Genomic DNA, 19,776 nt, shown 5'->3' with positions numbered 1-19,776 from the left:
GCGGGCGTGCAAGGCAATGCATGCATGCAGGCGTCGCATGGAGGGCAGTGCAATGCAATGGCAACGCGGCGCCCTGCATGCATGCATGCAACTTCCACCGGCGCTCCGGACTTGGCAGGTGAGGGGGGTCCCCAGTGGGCGGCAGAGAGAGCCGGGAAGGCGAAGGGGAGCCGGGGGGAGCAGCACTGCTTCCCGAGCCGAGCCCGGGGGGAAACTTCGGCGTCGTTGCGCCGGGTGTTGGAAGCGGAGGCTGGCGGGGGCCCCTCACCTGCAAAACCTGGTCGCCTCTCATATATTTCGTGCATTGCATTCATCGCCCACTTTCTCCTCCAAGGAGCTCCCGGGGGCGCGCGTGGTTCTCCCCGTGTTATCCTCGCAACAACAGCCCTGCGAGGTGGGTCAGGCGAGTGGCCCAAGGGAGCACCCAGGGATTGTCCTGGCCAGGTGGGGTGATTTGAACCCTGCTCTCTGCCCGGTCTTCATCCTCATTTAGCCCCCACATGTGCATGACTGTGCATGACTGAGGTTCCCCCCCCTCCCGTCTTGGCTATGGTGTGAGTCTGTGCTGTTAATTAATGGGGATCTGCCTTCGGAGAAGATGAGCCAGCCCTCAAGGAGGTGATTATGTAATTTGCTAGCAATTCATGTCCCTCCCGGCGTGACGCTGCCCGCTGACGTCACGGGGCTGTAATGGTGGTGTGCCTTGAGATTTTTTTCATGAAACAAGTGTGCCTTTGCCCAAAAAAGGTTGGGAAACACTGGATTAGATAACACAGGCCCTTGAGTAAGATTTTGGAAGAATCATAGAGTTGGAAGAGAGGCAAGGTTTAAGCCAGGAAGGCTTTTGGCCACTGCACGGCAGCCCCAGGAACTTGTCATTTCACACACACACAACTTAAAAAATTTTAATATGTGAAGAAATAAATAGCTAGTATGTCAAGACAGCCCACAACCAGAGGCATGCAAGGATACTGGGTGGTCCAGGAGGAGGAGCATGACTGAGGACCTTCCTTAGCTAAGTTACCAACTGGTCCCTGTCTATTTTCACTTTCAACATACAGGGGTGGACTTTGGTAATGTGGTACCTTGAGCGAGGACAAAATATGGCAATCCCACCCACCCCATATTTCTTATTTCCACAGCAATTCCTTTTGGTACCCATACAATTTACCTGCTGCTTTGTGCTTTTCTTTTTTCTTTTTTCCCTACAAGGCATCTGTTTTTGAAAATTGAAGTCAGCATTTATTTATTTTTGAAGGAGAGGGTTTTCAAGCCTTGCTTAGGGCACAAAATAGACTGGCACTGAGTATGAGGTTCCACTTTTACCTCCGATGATGGCTCTTTGGACGGGTTCCTTGGCTCTTGTGTCTATTGAGGCATCTGCAGAATTGAAGTTCTTGTTCATGTATCCATGTGGTGAGATCCATATAGGAAACCTGAGATCAGAGATGTCAATCGTGCTGTGCTTTTTTTGTGTTCGTGTGTGTTCGTTCTGAACTTGAGCTTGTAGCATGTGTGCAAGTGCCCTCCTTGATACCTCTTTCAACTATCTTATCTGTCTCCCTTCATTTACCCATCCTGTCGCTCCTATATAGACTCATCTTGTGCCACCCAGTGGCAGCACTCCTGCATGACTTTTTTCATTTGGCAGTGGATCGGTGCGTTCTCTGCCAGCAAGTCCTGCCAAACGCCCCATGTTCAATTCCCAGCAACGTCCTAAAACGAAAAGCAAAAAAGCACCCAATCTATCAGCCTCCCCTGACTTGTCAGCTGTGCATGTGCAAATATTGATTTACCGGATTATGGCCAAAAACATAAAGAGAACAACACAAATAATCCTTCTGGTCTTCTACTCTTTGTTAAGACTTCTCCCAAGATCTTGGAGAGCCACTGCTGCCAGGCAGAGCCTCGATAGACTAAGGAAGCTTCCTATTTATGGTCAATTCTAATGTCACCTCTTGTTTTATTACAGGCTTCCCCAAACTGGTGCCCTCAAGCGGTTTTGCACTGCAGCTCCCATCAGTGCTGGCTGGCTGTTGTAATCCAAAACTGATGGAAGGCACCCAGTCGAGGAAGGCTGTTTCCTTAAGACAATCCTCCCAACGGGGCATCTGCATCAAACAGGTTTTTGCTCTGGTTTCTTCCCTGTTGCTTAGTGCTCTGCCTCTTGCCACGGGGCATGTATGTGTCTGCTTCCATGCCCAAATCCTCTCTGCGCTGGGGAACTGAACACGTAGGTGGAGGCTTGTAGGTCTGCCTGTGGAAATGATCCGTATGACAGGTTTGTTGTCTTGTGTTCTGTGTGTGTGGGTTTACCTTGGATGCTGTTTGCAGGACTTGCTTATGTTGACATCTACCCTGCATAAAGTCTAGGTGGAGCGGGGGGAAGTAGGAACGTTTATCTTCTGTGAGGAAATATTTTCCTTTCTTTGTATATTACACCACCTGTTATAGACTTAAACTCTTACTGTCATTTGGAGAAAAGGGGGGGGGTATTCAGAAAGTGCTCTGAGAAAGATACAGCTACTGTTCCTTTCTTCCCTTGGGGGAGCCTGATGGAGATGAAGAAATGGATGTAGCTTAATTCTCCCAAAGAAGATCTATCAAGATCTGGAACCTAATGATCCTTTGACTGTGCAAGACTTCTTATTTCGCTTTCTATTTCTGGGGTTTTCCTGCCTCAGCCACAAGCCAATTTCAGGGGCCACAAGTGATGTGGAGAGGGGGGAAACCCCATTGCACAAGTGAAAGTGCATGTGCAGGACTTCTGCTGAGAGGGCTGGTTTGGTGAATCCCATTTTTGTGTGTGTGTATGTGTGTGTGTGTATTTGTGTATTTGTGCGTGCACACACACACATACACAAATGAGTGAGACTGATATAATGAAAATCAGTAGTAGTTGTTAGTGGTAATAGCAGCAGTGTTTTGATTGCTTATCTGTCAGGGTGGGTTATAGAAGAAGAGTTTGGGTTTGATATCCCGCTTTATCACTACCCGAAGGAGTCTCAAAGCAGCTAACATTCTCCTTTCCCTTCCTCCCCCACAACAAACACTCTGTGAGGTGAGTGGGGCTGAGAGACTTCAGAGAAGTGTGACTAGCCCATGATCACCCAGCAGCTGCATGTGGAGGAGCGGGGAAGCAAACCCGGTTCCCCAGATTACGAGTCCACAGCTCTTAACCACTACACAACACTGGTGATGCATACACATTTCGCCTTACTTTTTAGGAGGGGAAAAGTGTGTCTTATGGAGCGAAAAATATGGTAACTTCCTACTGGATAGGCGTGCCAACTCCCAGGTAGCAATCTAAATGTACAATATCAAAAAAGAGTTTAATACAAATAAGAGGAAAAGGGAATAAAAGGCTGCTGCTGTGTTACACAGTCCACAAACTCAGTGGTGAAGGTACAGGAGTTTCTGTTCCACCAGGGACAGCCATCTCACACAGAAAAAAGACCTGCCACAAACATTCATGCTCCGAGAGCAGTAATATTGGAAGGGAAATACCAGCAATCACACAACTGCAGGCCTTCTGCTGCTGCAGCACATTTTAAAATAGTGTTTGCTCTTTAATCTTCCATGACAATGTTGCTTTTTTTTTTTACAACTTTATCAGGTTTCCTGACGAAAAGGTCTATCTTCTTGCATTTTTTTGTAGTTTTAATTGTAACAGGGTTGGGGGTGGGGGGCTCGCGGGGCTTAAGCATGTACAGCTGAATATCCCTGGGCACATGGTTTTATTAAGCACATTTTAAGAGATGTGTATACTTTGCTACTATTATTTTGTAACTGTTATTTCGCTTGTGGTGATTTTCTGAACCACAAAGGAGTAAGTCGGCAAATATGACTTGCACTCCCCACCCTTCCCCACTTCCCAGCACAAATCAAAGCCACATTGTTAAGAGAATTTAACTTTTTATTATTAAAAAAAACCAACAACCTACCCCCTCAATAGCAGGATTGGGGAGGGGGATTCAGCCAAAGACTCGGCAAGCCCTCTCCTATCTGCAATATACAGTGGTGCCTCGCAAGACGAAAAGAATCCGTTCTGTGATTCTCTTCGTCTAGCGTTTTTTTTCGTCTTGCGAAGCAAGCCCATTGAAGGATTAGCGGATTAGCGCTATTAGCGGCTTTTAGAGGCTTTTAGCAGCTTATCTGCTGATCAGATCAGCTGATAAGTGGCTTAGAGCTATTAGCGGCTTTTAGAGGCTTATCTGCTGATCGCATTAGCTGATAAGCGGCTTAGCGGCTTAGAAAAAGGGGGAGGGGGGAAAAAACCAGCAGGAACTCGCAAGACATTGTCGTCTTGCGAAGCAAGCCCATAGGAGATTTGTTTTACGAAGCACCTCCAAAACGGAAAACTCTTTCGTCTAGCGAGTTTTCCGTCTTGCGAGGCATTCGTCTTGCGGGGCACCACTGTAATTGCCAATCTATCTTAAAGTGTCATCATAAGATTGCTGGGAATAAAGCACAGATGTACACAGATGGTGCTGGATACATAAATAAGTACGTGGAACACTTTGTCATTCATTATAGCAGGCGTGTTGTTAATAGCAGGTTATGTCAATGAGACAAAATGCTGGCCACATGTGGGGTTTCATAACACATTTATGAATTTATGAAGTGCCCCCTTAAGCAAGGGGAGAGGGCATGGCAAGTACCCCCGCCAAGCCCCATTGATGCACCCCTGTGGAAATTATAACTGGATTGTAAACTTGAAATTAAAACAATGATGCAACGCTTAAAAGTTAAAACCACTTAAAAACAAAAACAAAAACACCAATAGGCTCTGCTTCCGAGAAATTGTGCCTAGGAGAATATTATTATTCTGAAATAAGTAATTCCTTTTTCAAAAATTCAGTGGGTAGAACAAAAACTCCTATACATCCATTCTACTTTGGTCTTTCTGTCCCAGCCCCTTCTCTCCCCCCCCCCCAATTATTATTATTATTGTTATTTGTTAGAATAATTTTTATTGAAGATTTAAACAAAAGATATTATCCAAAAACATATCATCCTTAATTTCCCTCCCATTTTTCCTCCCTCCCACACAAACCTCCCACCCCACCCCCACCCCACCCCGTCTTCCCTCAGTTCCAGTCTTTGGTTTCTCTGTGAATGCTGTTCTCTGCATGTTACAAAGCTGTATAAATCCTTAAATTATTTAACTGATTATTGTCAATAAAAAGTTTGTGAATGTTTATTCAAAACCTGCAAAGGAGGCCAATTCACTTTGTTGCGTCTTCAAATATTTTGTAAAGGGTTCCCATTTCATCTTTAAAGTCACAGTTATCCTTGTCCCGTAGCTTATGGGTCTCCCCCGCATTATTCTTGCTTTTGTTTCTGCCACTCTCAAAGTGCTCCGCGGATATTATTCAAGCTATTCTGTCTTTTGGGCAGGGATGGGGGCAATGGGCGAGGGCAAGAGAGATAACCCAACTCAGCAGTCTTCAGGCGTACTGACTTAATTTGTGCATGAATTATGGTGAAGACGACAGCAAGTAATGATTTGCATGTAGGAAATACTCACCTGAGACAGAACTTCCCTGTCACCTGATACATCAAACACAGTATGTTGCAAGAGAGAGTGTGCATGTATCCGGCTGTGAGTCATACTGATTGATGAATCAGCACAACTTCACAAGTCTTCACAGGTATCCACAGGGAGATATTCAGCCCTCCAGCTGAGCCTTTAATTGATGGCTGCTTTCATAATCCAGGCTTCCTGTGGTGAGTCAGCAGCTTCTTACCAGCAAAAGCTATCCTTAGTTTGGGACAGGGATTCTCTGACTTCACACACACACAAACACACACAAGCATTTTAGCAAAGCATTGCATGGCCTCTTTTGAAACTGCAAATGCAGGAAAGCCCAGAGCTATTAAATACGTTTATCCAAGAGAGGATTCTGCATCTTTAAAGAAGATATTCAAGAAAGTGCTTTGGCAGCAGTAATGACTGGACCATGTCACATTCTGGCATGAGAGGTAGCTGTTCTTAGCATTCCCCACTTCTGAGCAGAAGATGTTCTGGAGTCAGTTGTACTGTGTCTAGTGTCATTTGGATGGACTGGAGACTTCTAGTGTAATTGCAGGCTTTGCTCTATGTACAAATATACCCACAAAGTTCACACTGGAAGCAAATATACACTGCTTCATAAGGCAGCCAATTTTGAGAGAGCAACACACCTCTGTTGTGCTTAACTCAGGCTAGAAACTCACCTCCAGTACGTTTCCAAGCACAATTCAAAGTATTGGTGCTGACCTTTAAAGCCTTAAACGGCCTCGGTCCAGTATATCTGAAGGAGTGTCTCTACCCCCATCAATCTGCCCAGACACTGAGATCCAGCACCGAGGGCCTTCTGGCGGTTCCCTCACTGCAAGAAGCCAAGTTACAGGAAACAGCCAAGTTAGAGGGCCTTCTCGGTAGTGGCACCCACCCTGTGGAACACCCTCCCACCAGATGTCAAAGAGAACAACAACTACCAGACTTTTAGAAGACATCTGAAGGCAGCCCTGTGTAGGGGAGATTTTAATGTTTGATGCATTACTGTATTTTAATATTTTGTTGAAAGCTGCCCAGAGTGGCTGGGGAAGCCCAGCCAGATGGATGGGGTATAAATATCATCATCATCATCTCCTCCCTCTACTGTAAATTCATCTCCCTCCTCCTCTGCCCAATTTTGTTCCCTTTGTTGTATCTTCTGCTCCTCCACTCAGCTGGAGGTATGTCATCCGATAGGAATCCTATTCCAAAATATGAAGGGAAATAACAACAACAACAACAAAAATTGTATACTGCTCTTCATCTGAAGATCTCAGGACAGTTCACAGCATAATACAAGATACATAATAAAAACAACAAAACAGTAACACCCTTCACCCCTTCCTACAAACACATTTAAAAGTACCGTATATATAGGATCCTCAGAAAGCACCTGCCACAATAGCTCCAGCACTGATGAAACATCAGCAAATTGCCACGGGGTATCAGGCAGCTGAATGAAGGAATGAGCAGCCACAGCGCAAAACTCACAATTTAAGCAAAGCAATCAAGCAGGGGCATTTGCCACTTAATCCTACCCACATTCAGAAATCAGTCCCACTGACTTCAGTTGGTCTTTTCCCACAGATGACATGCTTTGGATTGCATCTTTAAGCGTTTGTTTCATTTAATCCATGTTTCTAACTGATGGGTCTGGTATTCTCGGAAACTACAACTAATCCAGAATGCGGCAGCTAGACTGGTGACTGGGAGCGGCCGCCGAGACCATATAACACCGGTCTTGAAAGACCTGCATTGGCTCCCAGTACGTTTCCGAGCACAATTCAAAGTGTTGGTGCTGACCTTTAAAGCCCTAAACGGCCTCGGTCCAGTATACCTGAAGGAGCGTCTCCACCCCCATCATTCTGCCTGGACGCTGAGGTCCAGCGCCGAGGGCCTTCTGGCGGTTCCCTCATTGCGAGAAGCAAAGCTACAGGGAACCAGGCAGAGGGCCTTCTCGGTAGTGGCACCCGCCCTGTGGAACACCCTTCCAGCAGATGTCAAGGCGATAAACAACTACCTGACATTCAGGAGACATCTTAAGGCAGCCCTGTTCAGGGAAGTTTTTAACGTGTGATATTTTATTGTATTTTTGGTTTTTATGGAAGCCGCCCAGAGTGGCTGGGGAGGCCCAGCCAGATGGGCGGGGTATAAATAATAAATTATTATTATTATTATTATTATTATTATTATTATTATTATTATTATTATTCTGCATCTGTATCACTCCACTCCCACCTCCAAAGTTATCTGGTTAGAGCTCCTCTCCCTACAAAATAAATCTTCCGGTACAGATCAGATTTAGAGCACCTGCTGCCATCCCCAGGTAAGGCTGGGGTGCCAGCCTAAAGTCCTGGAGAGCTGTTGCCAATCAGTGTAGACAATACTGAACTAGACCATTGGTCTGACCCCATATTCTTGTGCTCCAGTGACTGTGAGCACTAGTTGTGCCACTACTATGTGCTGATGAAGCTTTGACTTTGGGACTTTCAGCCTTTCCACTGGCCACATGGGATGCTTCTGAAATAGAGGGGTACTTCAAAACTGAATGGGAGGATTTGCAATTCAAGGAAAAGGAGAAGGGGAGAGAGAGAAAGCCCTATTGGGGGGGCAACCATACCCTTTGCCATGTCTCTAGTTGGTTTTTCAGTCGCAGCCTGTGATTGGTATGAGCATTGTTTAACTGTCTGTCCCTCTAGCCGAGCAAATTTTTGGATTCACTGGAGAATTAAGATGCAACACATACCTAATCAGTAATCAGTTCCCCCGGGTACCATTAAGCAGGGCTGAGGAAGACCTCTCTCATGTAACACTAGCAAGCTGTTGCCAGTTAGTCCTGAGCTAGATGAATCCAACATAAAGGCAGATGCCCAAGTTCCTAGTTAACAGATTAATGTTTAGCTATTATGACGCATTTGCCAGTTCCCCTTGCGTTCAGTTCTCAGGATGTACCTTTGAATTTTAAAAAATTACAGCAGGCACTACAACACATTCCAGTGTCCAGCTGCCACAAATCTTAAGCAACGTAGCCACTCTGCTGGAATCTGAACAGCAAAAATCATCACTGAATTATGAAGAAGAGTTTGGATTTGATATCCCGCTTTATCACTACCCAAAGGAGTCTCAAAGTGGCTAACAATCTTCTTTCCCTTCCTCCCCCACAACAAACACTCTGTGAGGTGAGCGGGGCTGAGAGACTTCAAAGAAGTGTGACTAGCCCAAGGTCACCCAGCAGCTGCATGTGGAGGAGCGGGGACGCGAACCCAGTTCACCAGATTACAAGTCCACCGCTCTTAACCACTACACCACACTATGACTATGCATGAAGAGTCCACAGTCTTAATAGAAACCACAGAGCCAGCATAAAATCACTAGCAAAGTCTCCGGGAAGAGGGATGGCCCATGGGATAGCCATAGGACATTTGGCTATGAAAAACCTCATTCATTAGGTCTCCCTGTTCCTTTGCAGGAGCGGTAATGGAAAGAAACAAGAGCGCTCTGAATATATGCAGAGACCTTAAAAGAAAACAAAACAGGTGTGGCCTTGGAGGTGTAACCTGTGACTCAACATTGCAGTCCAGAAAAGGGTGGAAAGCCTTGCAGCAAAATGCAAGCAAGAAACTTGCCAGCACACTGTATATGGTCATAAGGAAGTGTGTTGGTGGTTTTCCCATTACTGAGTTAAAGCAACTACTATAAGGTCACAGTTAGGAAATCAGAAGATGGACCTGCTTATCTTGTGTCTGCTAAAACTCCGAGCTCCACTACGCTTTGCTGAAGAGCCAGAATGAAAGTGTCATCTAAATAAATAAGTCAGCCAACCAACCAACCAACCAGCCAAGGATACAGTATGACCACCTAGGTCTGGATCCAAAGGACTAGTTCCACAGGGAGCCCATTTCTCAAACTGCAGCCATCTGGTGAACTTTGTTTTAATAGCAGCTTGACGCCAAATCGGGCCAATGTTTCTCAAACGGGAAAACTCCACTGGGGGGGGGGGGTCATCAAGTTGATGTATGTTTAACAGTCTGGCTGAAGATCTACAACTCGCTGAAGTACCACTTCTGTACATTTGGCTAATAGCTATCCTAGTTGAGCCCAACAGCAACTGCAGTTCAACATTTTGAGGTCCACAGGTTAGTTGTCCCGTTCTTATATATTACTGTAACGTATCTGACCATTTCTGCCAAGTCTTACACGATAGGGTAGCGACCTATGGATGTCTCTCTGCTCTGGCTTGCAACTAGGGCTCCACTGCTAGTGTTACCGTTTGACGCTACCAAGATAAAACACCTGAAACATCGGAGTCTATGGAAATGCTGTGGTGTGGATTTAATGGTGAAAATGCTGACAGACACTTCAGGGAAGGGGAACCTGTAGACCTTGAGATGTGGTTGACCTCCAACTCGCGTTAGAGCCAGCCAAGTAGTTGGAATATGGGTCACAGGTTCTTCGGTATGTATCTAGAGCAGCCTTACATGACGTGGTGCCCCTCTGGTGGATGGGACTAAAATCCCAGCAACTCTAACCATTAGCCACACTGGGTGAGGCTGATGGGATTCTAACAATGTCTAAAGGGCCAAAAGCTTAGTGGAGGAGAAGACCCAGAAGTTCCTGTGAGCAGGACTGCATGCATGGAATGCTCTCACTGAAAAGCAGGCCGGGGAAGACAGTATTTTTTGGCACATACTACCTTGCTCCTCTGCTGAAAAACTGCTCTGGAATTTCAAAGGTGGTCATACTGAGCATTATAGGAGAAAGGGGAAATTGACAAAAATCACCTTCCGCACTCTTCCTCTCAGGGGTGCCAACTTGAAGAAAATATTGGAGGGAGCCAGATAAGCCCTGCCCCACATAATCAATCACATGACACGGCACCCCCCCCCCATTGGAATGGCAATGCCCATCAACTTTGGGGGGGCCCCAGCCCCCTCAAATATAGATGAAGCCTCTAATGGACACACAAAGGCCCACTTTTACTGTAATTTCTACAAAGATTTGCTCATTTTCACCAAGTTATTAGGGTCCAAAGTCAGACAGTTAAAACACTGTTAAGTGGCTCTTCTAGCAAATGGAAAACTGTAGAGGTGATTAAAAATTCCACAATTTTAACTGATTAAATCCAGGAAGAAAATACTGATAGAAACTTCCTTTGGAGACCTGCTAAACCCAGAAATGAAAGTAGCAATTTTAGTCGAGTGTGTAACCCAAGGCTTTTTGATAAGAATCAAAACATAAGACCAAGCATATTGCATAAAGTTATTCACACATTTTCATTTTGTTGTTTTCTTTACAGCATATTACAAGTGAACATTACATTATTCAATATGAACTAAGAGCAGCCTAGAGGCAGAACAGACCTAAACAGACTAGGAAAAAATGTTCCATAACCAAATCTACATTGGGAAGAGACTGTAGTGGGAAGAACATCCTCAAACCAAGAAAGCTTATTATGTGGGAAAGTATGCTTGGTTTCCTACACTACTTCTGCAGAAATATACAACCGATTATAGAGAAAGTATTGGTCAGATTAACAGAAGACAAAATATTATTAGAGTATAACTATTCCACTTAGGCCAGCCAACAGGTTACAGAACAGACTTGAAATGTACCAAAGAATACTGAATTATTGTTTGAAGACTGTTTAAGACAAATGGAAGAAATTTTAACTTGACAGACTAGAGGTATTACGCACCTCCCCTCACATGAACCACCATATCCAACGGCAAACTCCCTGGAAAGATTAGTAGTTTCCTGTATCTACTGGGAAAATGTTCTATAACTGTCATTAAACTTAAATTCAAAAGTTAAATATAGGGAAAGGAGGAAACTACTATATAAATTCAAATTGTGAGAGATACTTGAGTTATTTTAAGGTGTAAGTAACTGTTGAGCAGTTGTGTTAAATTATCAACATACTAAATTTTGTTGTAAGCAAATGTCTGTATGCTGTGATTGTATTTTTAATAAAAATGAGCATTTTGTAAATGAGATGACATGTTGCTCTCCTATCTTCTCTCTAGGCCTCTCCACAAAAGGTTTCAATGCAATCTAAAGTCAAATCACTACTTCCAGCAGCTTTGAGACAAAGCACCTATGTTATGACATCAAAATGAAGTGTTTACACAAAATACTGACTTGAACAAAATACAAAGCACTTTATCTTTCCGAAACTGAATATACAAAGTAAGCTTCTTTCCAAAATATTTTCATAGGCAAAGGATTAAAAAGGATTTTAATTATACACATATGGTCACAATTCTGCCTTAAAAAGGAAACTGGGAAATGTACATAAGGCCGCTTGTAAATGTACAGCTTTTATCTTACTGTTACAGTGTCTTGTTCAGAGAAAAATTGACAGTATCATACATATTTGCTTTAGGATGAAGTAAGCTGTCCAAAAATACAGTACTCTTCTGTACAAAAACAAATCGTGCCACATTTAAGATGGAAGAAGCACTGGTTTGTGTGGTCAGTATTTCAGTCCATTAATTTGCCTTTATTCTCATTAATGTTTAAACTGATTAAGTTCCCCAAATATCCATATTAACAGAACAACTATGTTAAACAAAAACATTTCCTCATAATAGATAAAAGAAAGCTGGTTCGTAGTTCTGAAACCATATAAAGATAGAATCTTTTAAAAAATCAGTCTTGATTTGCTGAAATAAATTTACATTATACAACACTATGTCAGGGCAAAAAAGGGACAGGGGTATGAATATACACTAAAATGCAAATTTTCTTCCCAAAAGGGGTAAAACAAATTACATTTACAGCATGGAGGTTTACAAATGTACATCTGTACAACCAAAGTAAGCGTCACTACTCAATTAGCAAGGCTTGTAAAACATTGAAAACAAGAAATCTGCTTACAAACGGTAAACTTACATCTATTAACTATACTTATATAATGCTTATATTTATAAGGAAGCAAAAAGTTATTTGAATATTTAATCATGCTTTAGATGTTGAGCTATCAAAGTCTCAGTAGGCCTTTCCTCCACCATTAACTGCCTACCGTTTGCAGCTACCTGTGAGAACACAAAGCCCATCAACACTTTCAAATCCTGTATATGCAAAGCAAAGCACACACCTTATGCCCATTGACTGCCTATTATTTTAATGCAGGTTTACTCTTTTCCCAGACAGTACGTTGCTGGACCAAAGTACCACCTTGATTTTTATTCCCATATCTTGCACATCAATTAAATATTTAAGTATATACATGGCTTTTATACACTGCTAGAGAAAAGGGCACATTACATTAAAAGAAAAAACAATTGTTTCCAAAGTAAAAAGGTAGAAACTATTCCTCAATGTTCACATTTTATCATTCCTTACTGGTATTCTTCAGTGCCCTGATTATTTGGATTATAAAATTGTGAACCACCAAAATACAGAACTTAACTTTCTGTAATATGTTAAATAATAATTATGCAATCATCTATTTTCATCTGTTATAAAAAAAGGATTCCGCACAAAGGGGTGGGGGGAGAAATTAAACTAATTTCTATATACAACTATATAAACATGTGCTGTGATGTTGGGGAGACCTACCAGATTGTGAGCCAGTATATTAAAAGAATACTGTACTTTTTTTTCCCTTTAAAAACTATTTTATTCAATGACTTTACAAGGTAAAAATTTACAAAATGTGAGAGCTATTCGGATAGTTACATCATTTACAGGCATTCTGTGCTTTGTGAGCCACACAATCTGATAGGTCTCTGATAAGAAATGGCAATATGTTGCAATTCATTCCCCAAAAATATACACATGAATAAAATTTTTTACAAATGCATGAAGAGTCAATAAATAGGGTTTTTTATATAAAAAAAATCACAACGTTTTGAGTTAAGTTGTATGTTTTGATAATTCACAATAAAATTCATCTTCAAGATTTTCTGAATGTGTCCTTAAAGCATTCCATTAGGTGGCCCTCCAACTGGGCCCAGGTCAGCACTGTTCTTCAGGTAATACTTTTCCAGCTTGGCAAGGATATGTTTGCCGTAGGTGTATTTGCGCAGGGTGGTAATATGGGGGCGAATCTGCAATAAGAAAATCCAGGTTTTAGTCAAAACATTCCTATCGCGAGGAGAGCAGATGATAAACTGAAGCAGAATATTCGAGACATCTTTGTTAGTTTTACGTTAATGTTTATGAACTCCGAGATCAATGACAAAATCTTCAGAGTCAAATAATATTTAAGATGATCCCAAGTGAGGACCAGGCGTAAGAAAAATTACAGTGGTACCTTGGCTCCCTAACAGCTTATTTGTCAAACAAATCGGGTCCTGAATGCCGCAAACCCGGAAATAAGTGTTCTGGTTTGTGAACGTTTTTCGGAAGCCGAACGTCTGCTGCAGGAAGCTCCTGCAGACAATCGGAAGCCATGCCTTGGTTGTCGAATGGACTCCCAGAATGGATTAAGTTTGAGAACCAAGGTATTAAAACTTGTACTACATTTTGATCCACTGCTTCCTAGCAAGGAACTCTTTTACTGGGGCAGATATGTCTTCCTTTAAGCCTTCCCTTCACAAGAGTTCACAGACAATGATGTTCACATCCAAGCTAGTGGTTTGCTTCTCCGAACAAACAAGAGGTAAGCCAAGAACAAAATTTGGCTTCTGAACACGGTTTGTTTGGAGAGGAGGAATGAACCCAGGTTCAGGCATCACAACAAGCCACGTTGTGGAATGTTTCTGGGCAGTGCGAGAGCAGCACCTTGGAGACCAGGTTTCAAATCCCCACTCAGGACTGAAGCTCAATGGTTTGGGTTAGCCACTCACTCTCAGCCTAACAGAACTCAATGTAAGGCTAAAATGGGAGAATCATGTACCGCATTACATATAACCAGTGTTATTTTCTTTTAAAAATGTTTAGGGGCACTCTCATTTTCCTACTCATATTGAAATAATACCCCTCAATGAGGCCAAACTTAGATTCACAAAATGTTTAGGGGTATGCGTACCCCTGTGTAATAAATGAAGCATGGAAAGAGTGAAGCAGGCATTACACACAAGCATGCTGCTTGTTCACATTTAGCTATCGTTTATTTTTAACTATAGTTCAACATTATTAGCAGCCAGGTGTGTATCTACAGTCAAGTAAAAAAGCATGGTTATGGTTGAATCATAAGAGATGGAAGAACTCCTAAGGATCTTCTAGTCCCTGCAACGAAGGAATATGCAGCTGCCCCATACGGGGATCAAACCTGCGATCTTGGCATTATCAGCACCACGTTCCAACCAACAGAGCTATCCAGGTTGAGTAAATTATCATTTCCATCCCTATTTATATGAACCTGAGCCTCTTGGGCTTGCTGATCAGAAGGGTGGTGGTTCGAAACCGCACGACGGGGTGAGCTCCCGTTGCCCTGTCCCAGCTCCTGCCAGCCTAGCAGTTCAAGATCATACCAATGCAAATAGATAAATAGGTACTGCTGCAGCAGGAAGGTAAACAGCATTTCTGTGCCCTCTGGCTTCCGTCACGGTGTCCCGTTGCACCAGAAGTGGTTTAGTCTTGCTGGCCACATGACCTGGAAAGCTGTCTGCGAACAAATGCTGACTGTCTCAGCCTGAAGTGAGATGAGTGCCGCACCCATAGTTATGTTTGACTGGATTTAACCATCCAGGGTCCTTAACCTTTACCTTTTTCATATGAACAACACAAATTTTAAAGAACCTATTTGAAATTAGTATCATTAACTTTCATCCTATTTTCAATTATGCTACTTACAAAATGAGGAATTAAAACATGGAGTTATTGGGTTGTGGGGGAGAGAGAGAAACTGCCAGACACAAAAGCATGCAAGAGTCCTCCAAAGTTTGCAAAAGCTGGGAAATGATTTTTAAATTAAGAGTTCTTTCAAAGTCTGGAGCAGATAGGCACAATTACCTTGTGCATTATAATCTTTCGCTGAGCAGGTTCAGCCATGTCAATCATCTTCTGAACAACGTAGTTTGCATATTGGTCCTTCATCATGGTGTATAAGGCACTGTGAGGACCGTCATTCTGGCAACACACCTCATCAATAAGTAAAGCTCTTTCCGCACGAGATGCGTGAGTGACACATTTTTCTACCACATTGCTGAAAAAGATTACGGAACAGAATACAGGAAAGATTATTGAATGGAATAAAGACTAGATAAAGAGACAAATTAGATCCAGCTAAATACATTACTAAGCAGATTAAATGCAACACACTGAAATGAAATACATGGCACTTAAACTATGAGACAACACAACATTACTGTATCGTGCTAATCTATCCCTGTGGCCTCTCACGTACATTAACCTCTGAGGTGCAGATTCTGCTGAAATGACTCCTCCTTGTGTCAGAAGAGGTAACATTGCATGCTCATATCCATCAGAGAGAAATACAACTGCTCCCCCATGGCAGTGTTGCCCACATTTAGGAAAGGCGATGCTTGCAAAGGGAGGAATCCCAGCTTGGGTTCCTATCACGTGGCCCGAGTCTTCTGAGTTATCCCGTGGAGCACTTAGGAGTAGCAATGGCTAAACTGACCCTATTATATTTCAGGTCTGGGTTTGGTCGGTGCCTTAAAGGGGTGACTGCCTTAGGTTCCAAGATGAAAGAAAGGCAGATATAAAGGCACAGAAAGGAATAATAAAGCAGTCACTCACTGCTCAATATTAAACAGCAATTAGTAATTCACTGTTAACTATACCTGGCAAATTTATGCTGACTCAGAGTTAGAACCTTCCCTCTGATTTCAGACACAATTTTACTCTTGTCTTCAGGACGTCCATGTTCCAGCACATGTTGAATAACATAGTTCCCATATTGATCCTGAAAGTAACACACTTAAGTTGTCTCAAGCATATACATTAGTTTAGCATTTTCTAAAGCGCCCAAAAAACCTAAGTTGAAGAGGAGACCACTGTTACACACCCATGTTTTGCAACTGTAGCATTTAAAGTTCTATAGGGAAACTGATTATGCCCAACAGATACTACACCAAAAATCTAATAAATGAAAAGAATTTACTTCCAATATACCCAAGCTCTAAAGTTCTATAGGGAAACTGATTATGCCCAACAGATACTACACCAAAAATCTAATAAATGAAAATAATTTACTTCCAATATACCCAAGCTCTGATTAATATTTGCTAATAAAAAGACGGCTACACAATATATTTTGTGCTCCCCAGAATATTTTAGTGTGCACCAACCTGCACAAGCTGTTCTGTGTGCTGATGCAGTTCTTCTAAAATGGGAAGTGTCTGTTCAGCGGTGCAGTGCTCCAGAATGCGTTGAATTACTCTGCAGCCATAAGGATGAGTTGAAAGCACAAACACCTTAAAACGACAGGATTATAATTATTAACACATACTGCATTAAATTTGCTCTATTCCAGATGAAGAGGCCTCAGGTGTCCAAAAGGAGAAATTGCCATCTTTAATTACACCACATTATTGAAAAACATTCGATGTAAACATGGTTTTTGGAAGGAGGGGGGAAAAGTGACTTTTACTTTTTAATATATTGTGTAACACTGAACACAGATATTTGTGCATTTTCCCTTTGGCAAGAAATTACACCGCACCTATAGGAAAATTCTGATCCCCTGTTGCACAAGCAGGAACTTTTTCTTCACGACCTATTACAGAGTTAATATGTGAAGGGGTCTGTATTCTGAAGACCACTACAGTGGGGTAGGGCAGCTGAAAAAAATTCACATCTGGGAACCAATGTGCCCTTTGGTTTCAGGTAGTACAAGGGTAAAGGTAAAGGTAAAGGTACCCCTGCCCGAACGGGCCAGTCTTGACAGACTCTGGGGTTTGTGCGCCCATCTCATTCAAGAGGCCGGGGGCCAGCGCTGTCCGGAGACACTTCCGGGTCACGTGGCCAGCTGCATCCGGGTCACGTGACAAAGCTGCATCTGGCGAGCCAGCGCAGCACACGGAACGCCGTTTACCTTCCCGCTGGTAAGCGGTCCCTATTTATCTACTTGCACCCGGGGGTGCTTTCGAACTGCTAGGTTGGCAGGCACTGGGACCGAGCAGCGGGAGCGCACCCCGCCGCGGGGATTCGAACCGCCGACCTTTCGATCGGCAAGCCCTAGGCGCTGAGGCTTTTACCCACAGCGCCACCCGCGTCCCAGTACAAGGGTAGACGAGTCTAAAAGGCTAGGGACACAAATTTTCATGGCCCTCTAGCAGCTATGGTGGCTCATTTACCAGAAGTAATGTATTTAGTGTTAACTCTGGAAGTGTAGTAGTAGTAGTACTAGTAGTAGTAATAAAAATAAAAATTAGTAGTAGTAGTATTTATTTATTCATTCATTCATTCATTCATTCATTCATTCATTCATTCCCCAGCCACTCTGGACAGCTCCCAACAAAGTTCTGACCAAACTAAGCCTCCTAGAGCACAACATACACCAGGAGGATTAGTTTGGTTATAATTGAGTGTACACTTCCCAAGTTAATGCCAAATACATTACTTCTGTATTTAGGCTACTTCTGTAGGGACGCGGGTGGCGCTGTGGGTAAAACCTCAGCGCCTAGGACTTGCCGATCACATGGTCGGCGGTTCGAATCCCTGCGGTGGGGTGTGCTCCCGTCATTCGGTCCCAGCGCCTGCCAACCTAGCAGTTCGAAAGCACCCCCGGGTGCAAGTAGATAAATAGGGACCGCTTACCAGCGGGAAGGCAAACGGCGTTCCGTGTGCTGTGCTTGTCACGCTGGTCACGTGACCCGGAAGTGTCTGCGGACAGCGCTGGCTCCCGGCCTATAGAGTGAGATGAGCGCACAACCCCAGAGTCTGGCAAGACTGGCCCGTATGGGCAGGGGTACCTTTACCTTTACATACTTCTGTATTTAGGCTAGACGGTTGTGTCCCAGGCTTTTTATATTTCTCTTCGGAAACCGAAGGGGTGCATTGGTTGCCAGATGCCAAATATATTGGCATTATTTAAAGCTCTCTGACCCCACTACTGAAAAATAACCAGGAGTCTTCATGAAGCAAAGCCACTTATCTAAACTGAGATTCTGTATGACAGAGAAGCTCTTCCCTGTTCAGAACCAACCTGGCAGGGCAGAGCAATGCATGCAGAGACTCCAAAGCACATGCCACTCTCATCATACATAGGTAAGCAAACTTTACTTTCTTTGGTGACTTGCTACGGGGGGGGGAGGGGGCGACTAGCAAGCTTTTCTTATGGAGAACAGTACACTGCAACCCCAAGAAGCAGCATACACCCCGGGCTGTGTGTACTTCCTGATGCCAGTAACAGGCAAACCCAAAGGCAGCAAGGGACATAGTGAGGTTCTCGCCCTCATCTGCCTGCCACCCCGCTCATTTGCACTGCCGTGGTGAGCACAGAGCCTGCCAGTGGATGCATGAAACCATATCCCTGCAGCTGATGAAGTTGGTGACCAACCAGAACTTCTGAATATAGGTGGGCTACCTCTGAGCAGAGGGGCCTGTACAGGGCTGGCCCACCCATGAGGCCAGGTAAAGCAACTGCCTCAGGCGGCACGATCCACAGGGCAACGGATCCCGATATAGATCTTTATCCCCCCTTTATTCCTGATGTAAATCTTCACTCCCCGTTTCTTCCCTGGCGGAGAGGGGGAAGCCATTTTGCGGTTCGACTCAGGTGGCAAAATGTCTTGGCCCGGCCAGTGTGGCAAATTAAGGGTTGCATCTGACCCTGTGTGCACAGAGTTCTGCTCACATGGTGGAGCTTCCCTTCCTTGGCCTGCTGCAGAGGGTCTTGGATCAGATTTGGAGGGTTCGGAGGGGAGGGTTTCAGGGGAAATAATGTTCCATTGCACCAGCAGAACAACAGCACAGGATAAGACCCTAAACAAATGAGACACATTTAGGAAGACTATATTTGCTGCAGCGTGCTAACCAATGTTATCTGAAAAGCTGTGATTATGGATAGTAACCATTCAGTTAAAGAGAGTAAATATAAAAAACTAATTACCTGTCCTTTGAAAGCATCAATAATAAATTGGAGTGACTGGGGCTGGACACATTCTATACATTTTTGTACCACGTGGTTCCCATTTTGATCCTTCACGCATTTCAGGACGTGCCCATCGAGCTCCTTCACCATTTCATTCTACAGAGGAATAATTTGGCATTACCAGGTTACACAGGTCCGTAACAGGTTACTTTCCCCGCAAGTGTGCATTTCCCAATTATGATTTAACAAGAATAGTGCCTTCTATATATAATCAGACTACTATATT

At 43.6% G+C, this 19,776-nt stretch overlaps 1 protein-coding gene across 17 annotated transcripts in view; it reads right to left on the bottom strand.

The window, feature by feature from the left end:
* Positions 1-10,791: 10,791 nt before the first annotated feature.
* The window catches only part of PUM2 (pumilio RNA binding family member 2), a 60,035-nt gene continuing 51,050 nt past the window's right edge, over positions 10,792-19,776 (bottom strand). For all 17 annotated transcript variants that reach the window (XM_082215438.1, XM_082215437.1, XM_082215442.1 and 14 more), the window contains 5 exons: positions 19,509-19,646; positions 16,744-16,869; positions 16,237-16,358; positions 15,443-15,635; positions 10,792-13,593 (listed from right to left, as the gene is read on the bottom strand). In XM_082215438.1, coding sequence (XP_082071564.1) covers positions 13,462-13,593; positions 15,443-15,635; positions 16,237-16,358; positions 16,744-16,869; positions 19,509-19,646 — 711 coding nt within the window. In that variant the 3' untranslated portion in view covers positions 10,792-13,461. The remainder of the gene's footprint in view (positions 13,594-15,442; positions 15,636-16,236; positions 16,359-16,743; positions 16,870-19,508; positions 19,647-19,776) is intronic.

This window comes from Podarcis vaucheri (genome assembly GCF_965113315.1).
Source record: "Podarcis vaucheri genome assembly, chromosome: 3".
NCBI classification, from domain to species: Eukaryota; Metazoa; Chordata; class Lepidosauria; order Squamata; family Lacertidae; genus Podarcis; species Podarcis vaucheri.
The sequence above is the reverse complement of the archived record's forward strand: the minus strand, read 5'-3'. Positions and strand labels throughout refer to the sequence as shown.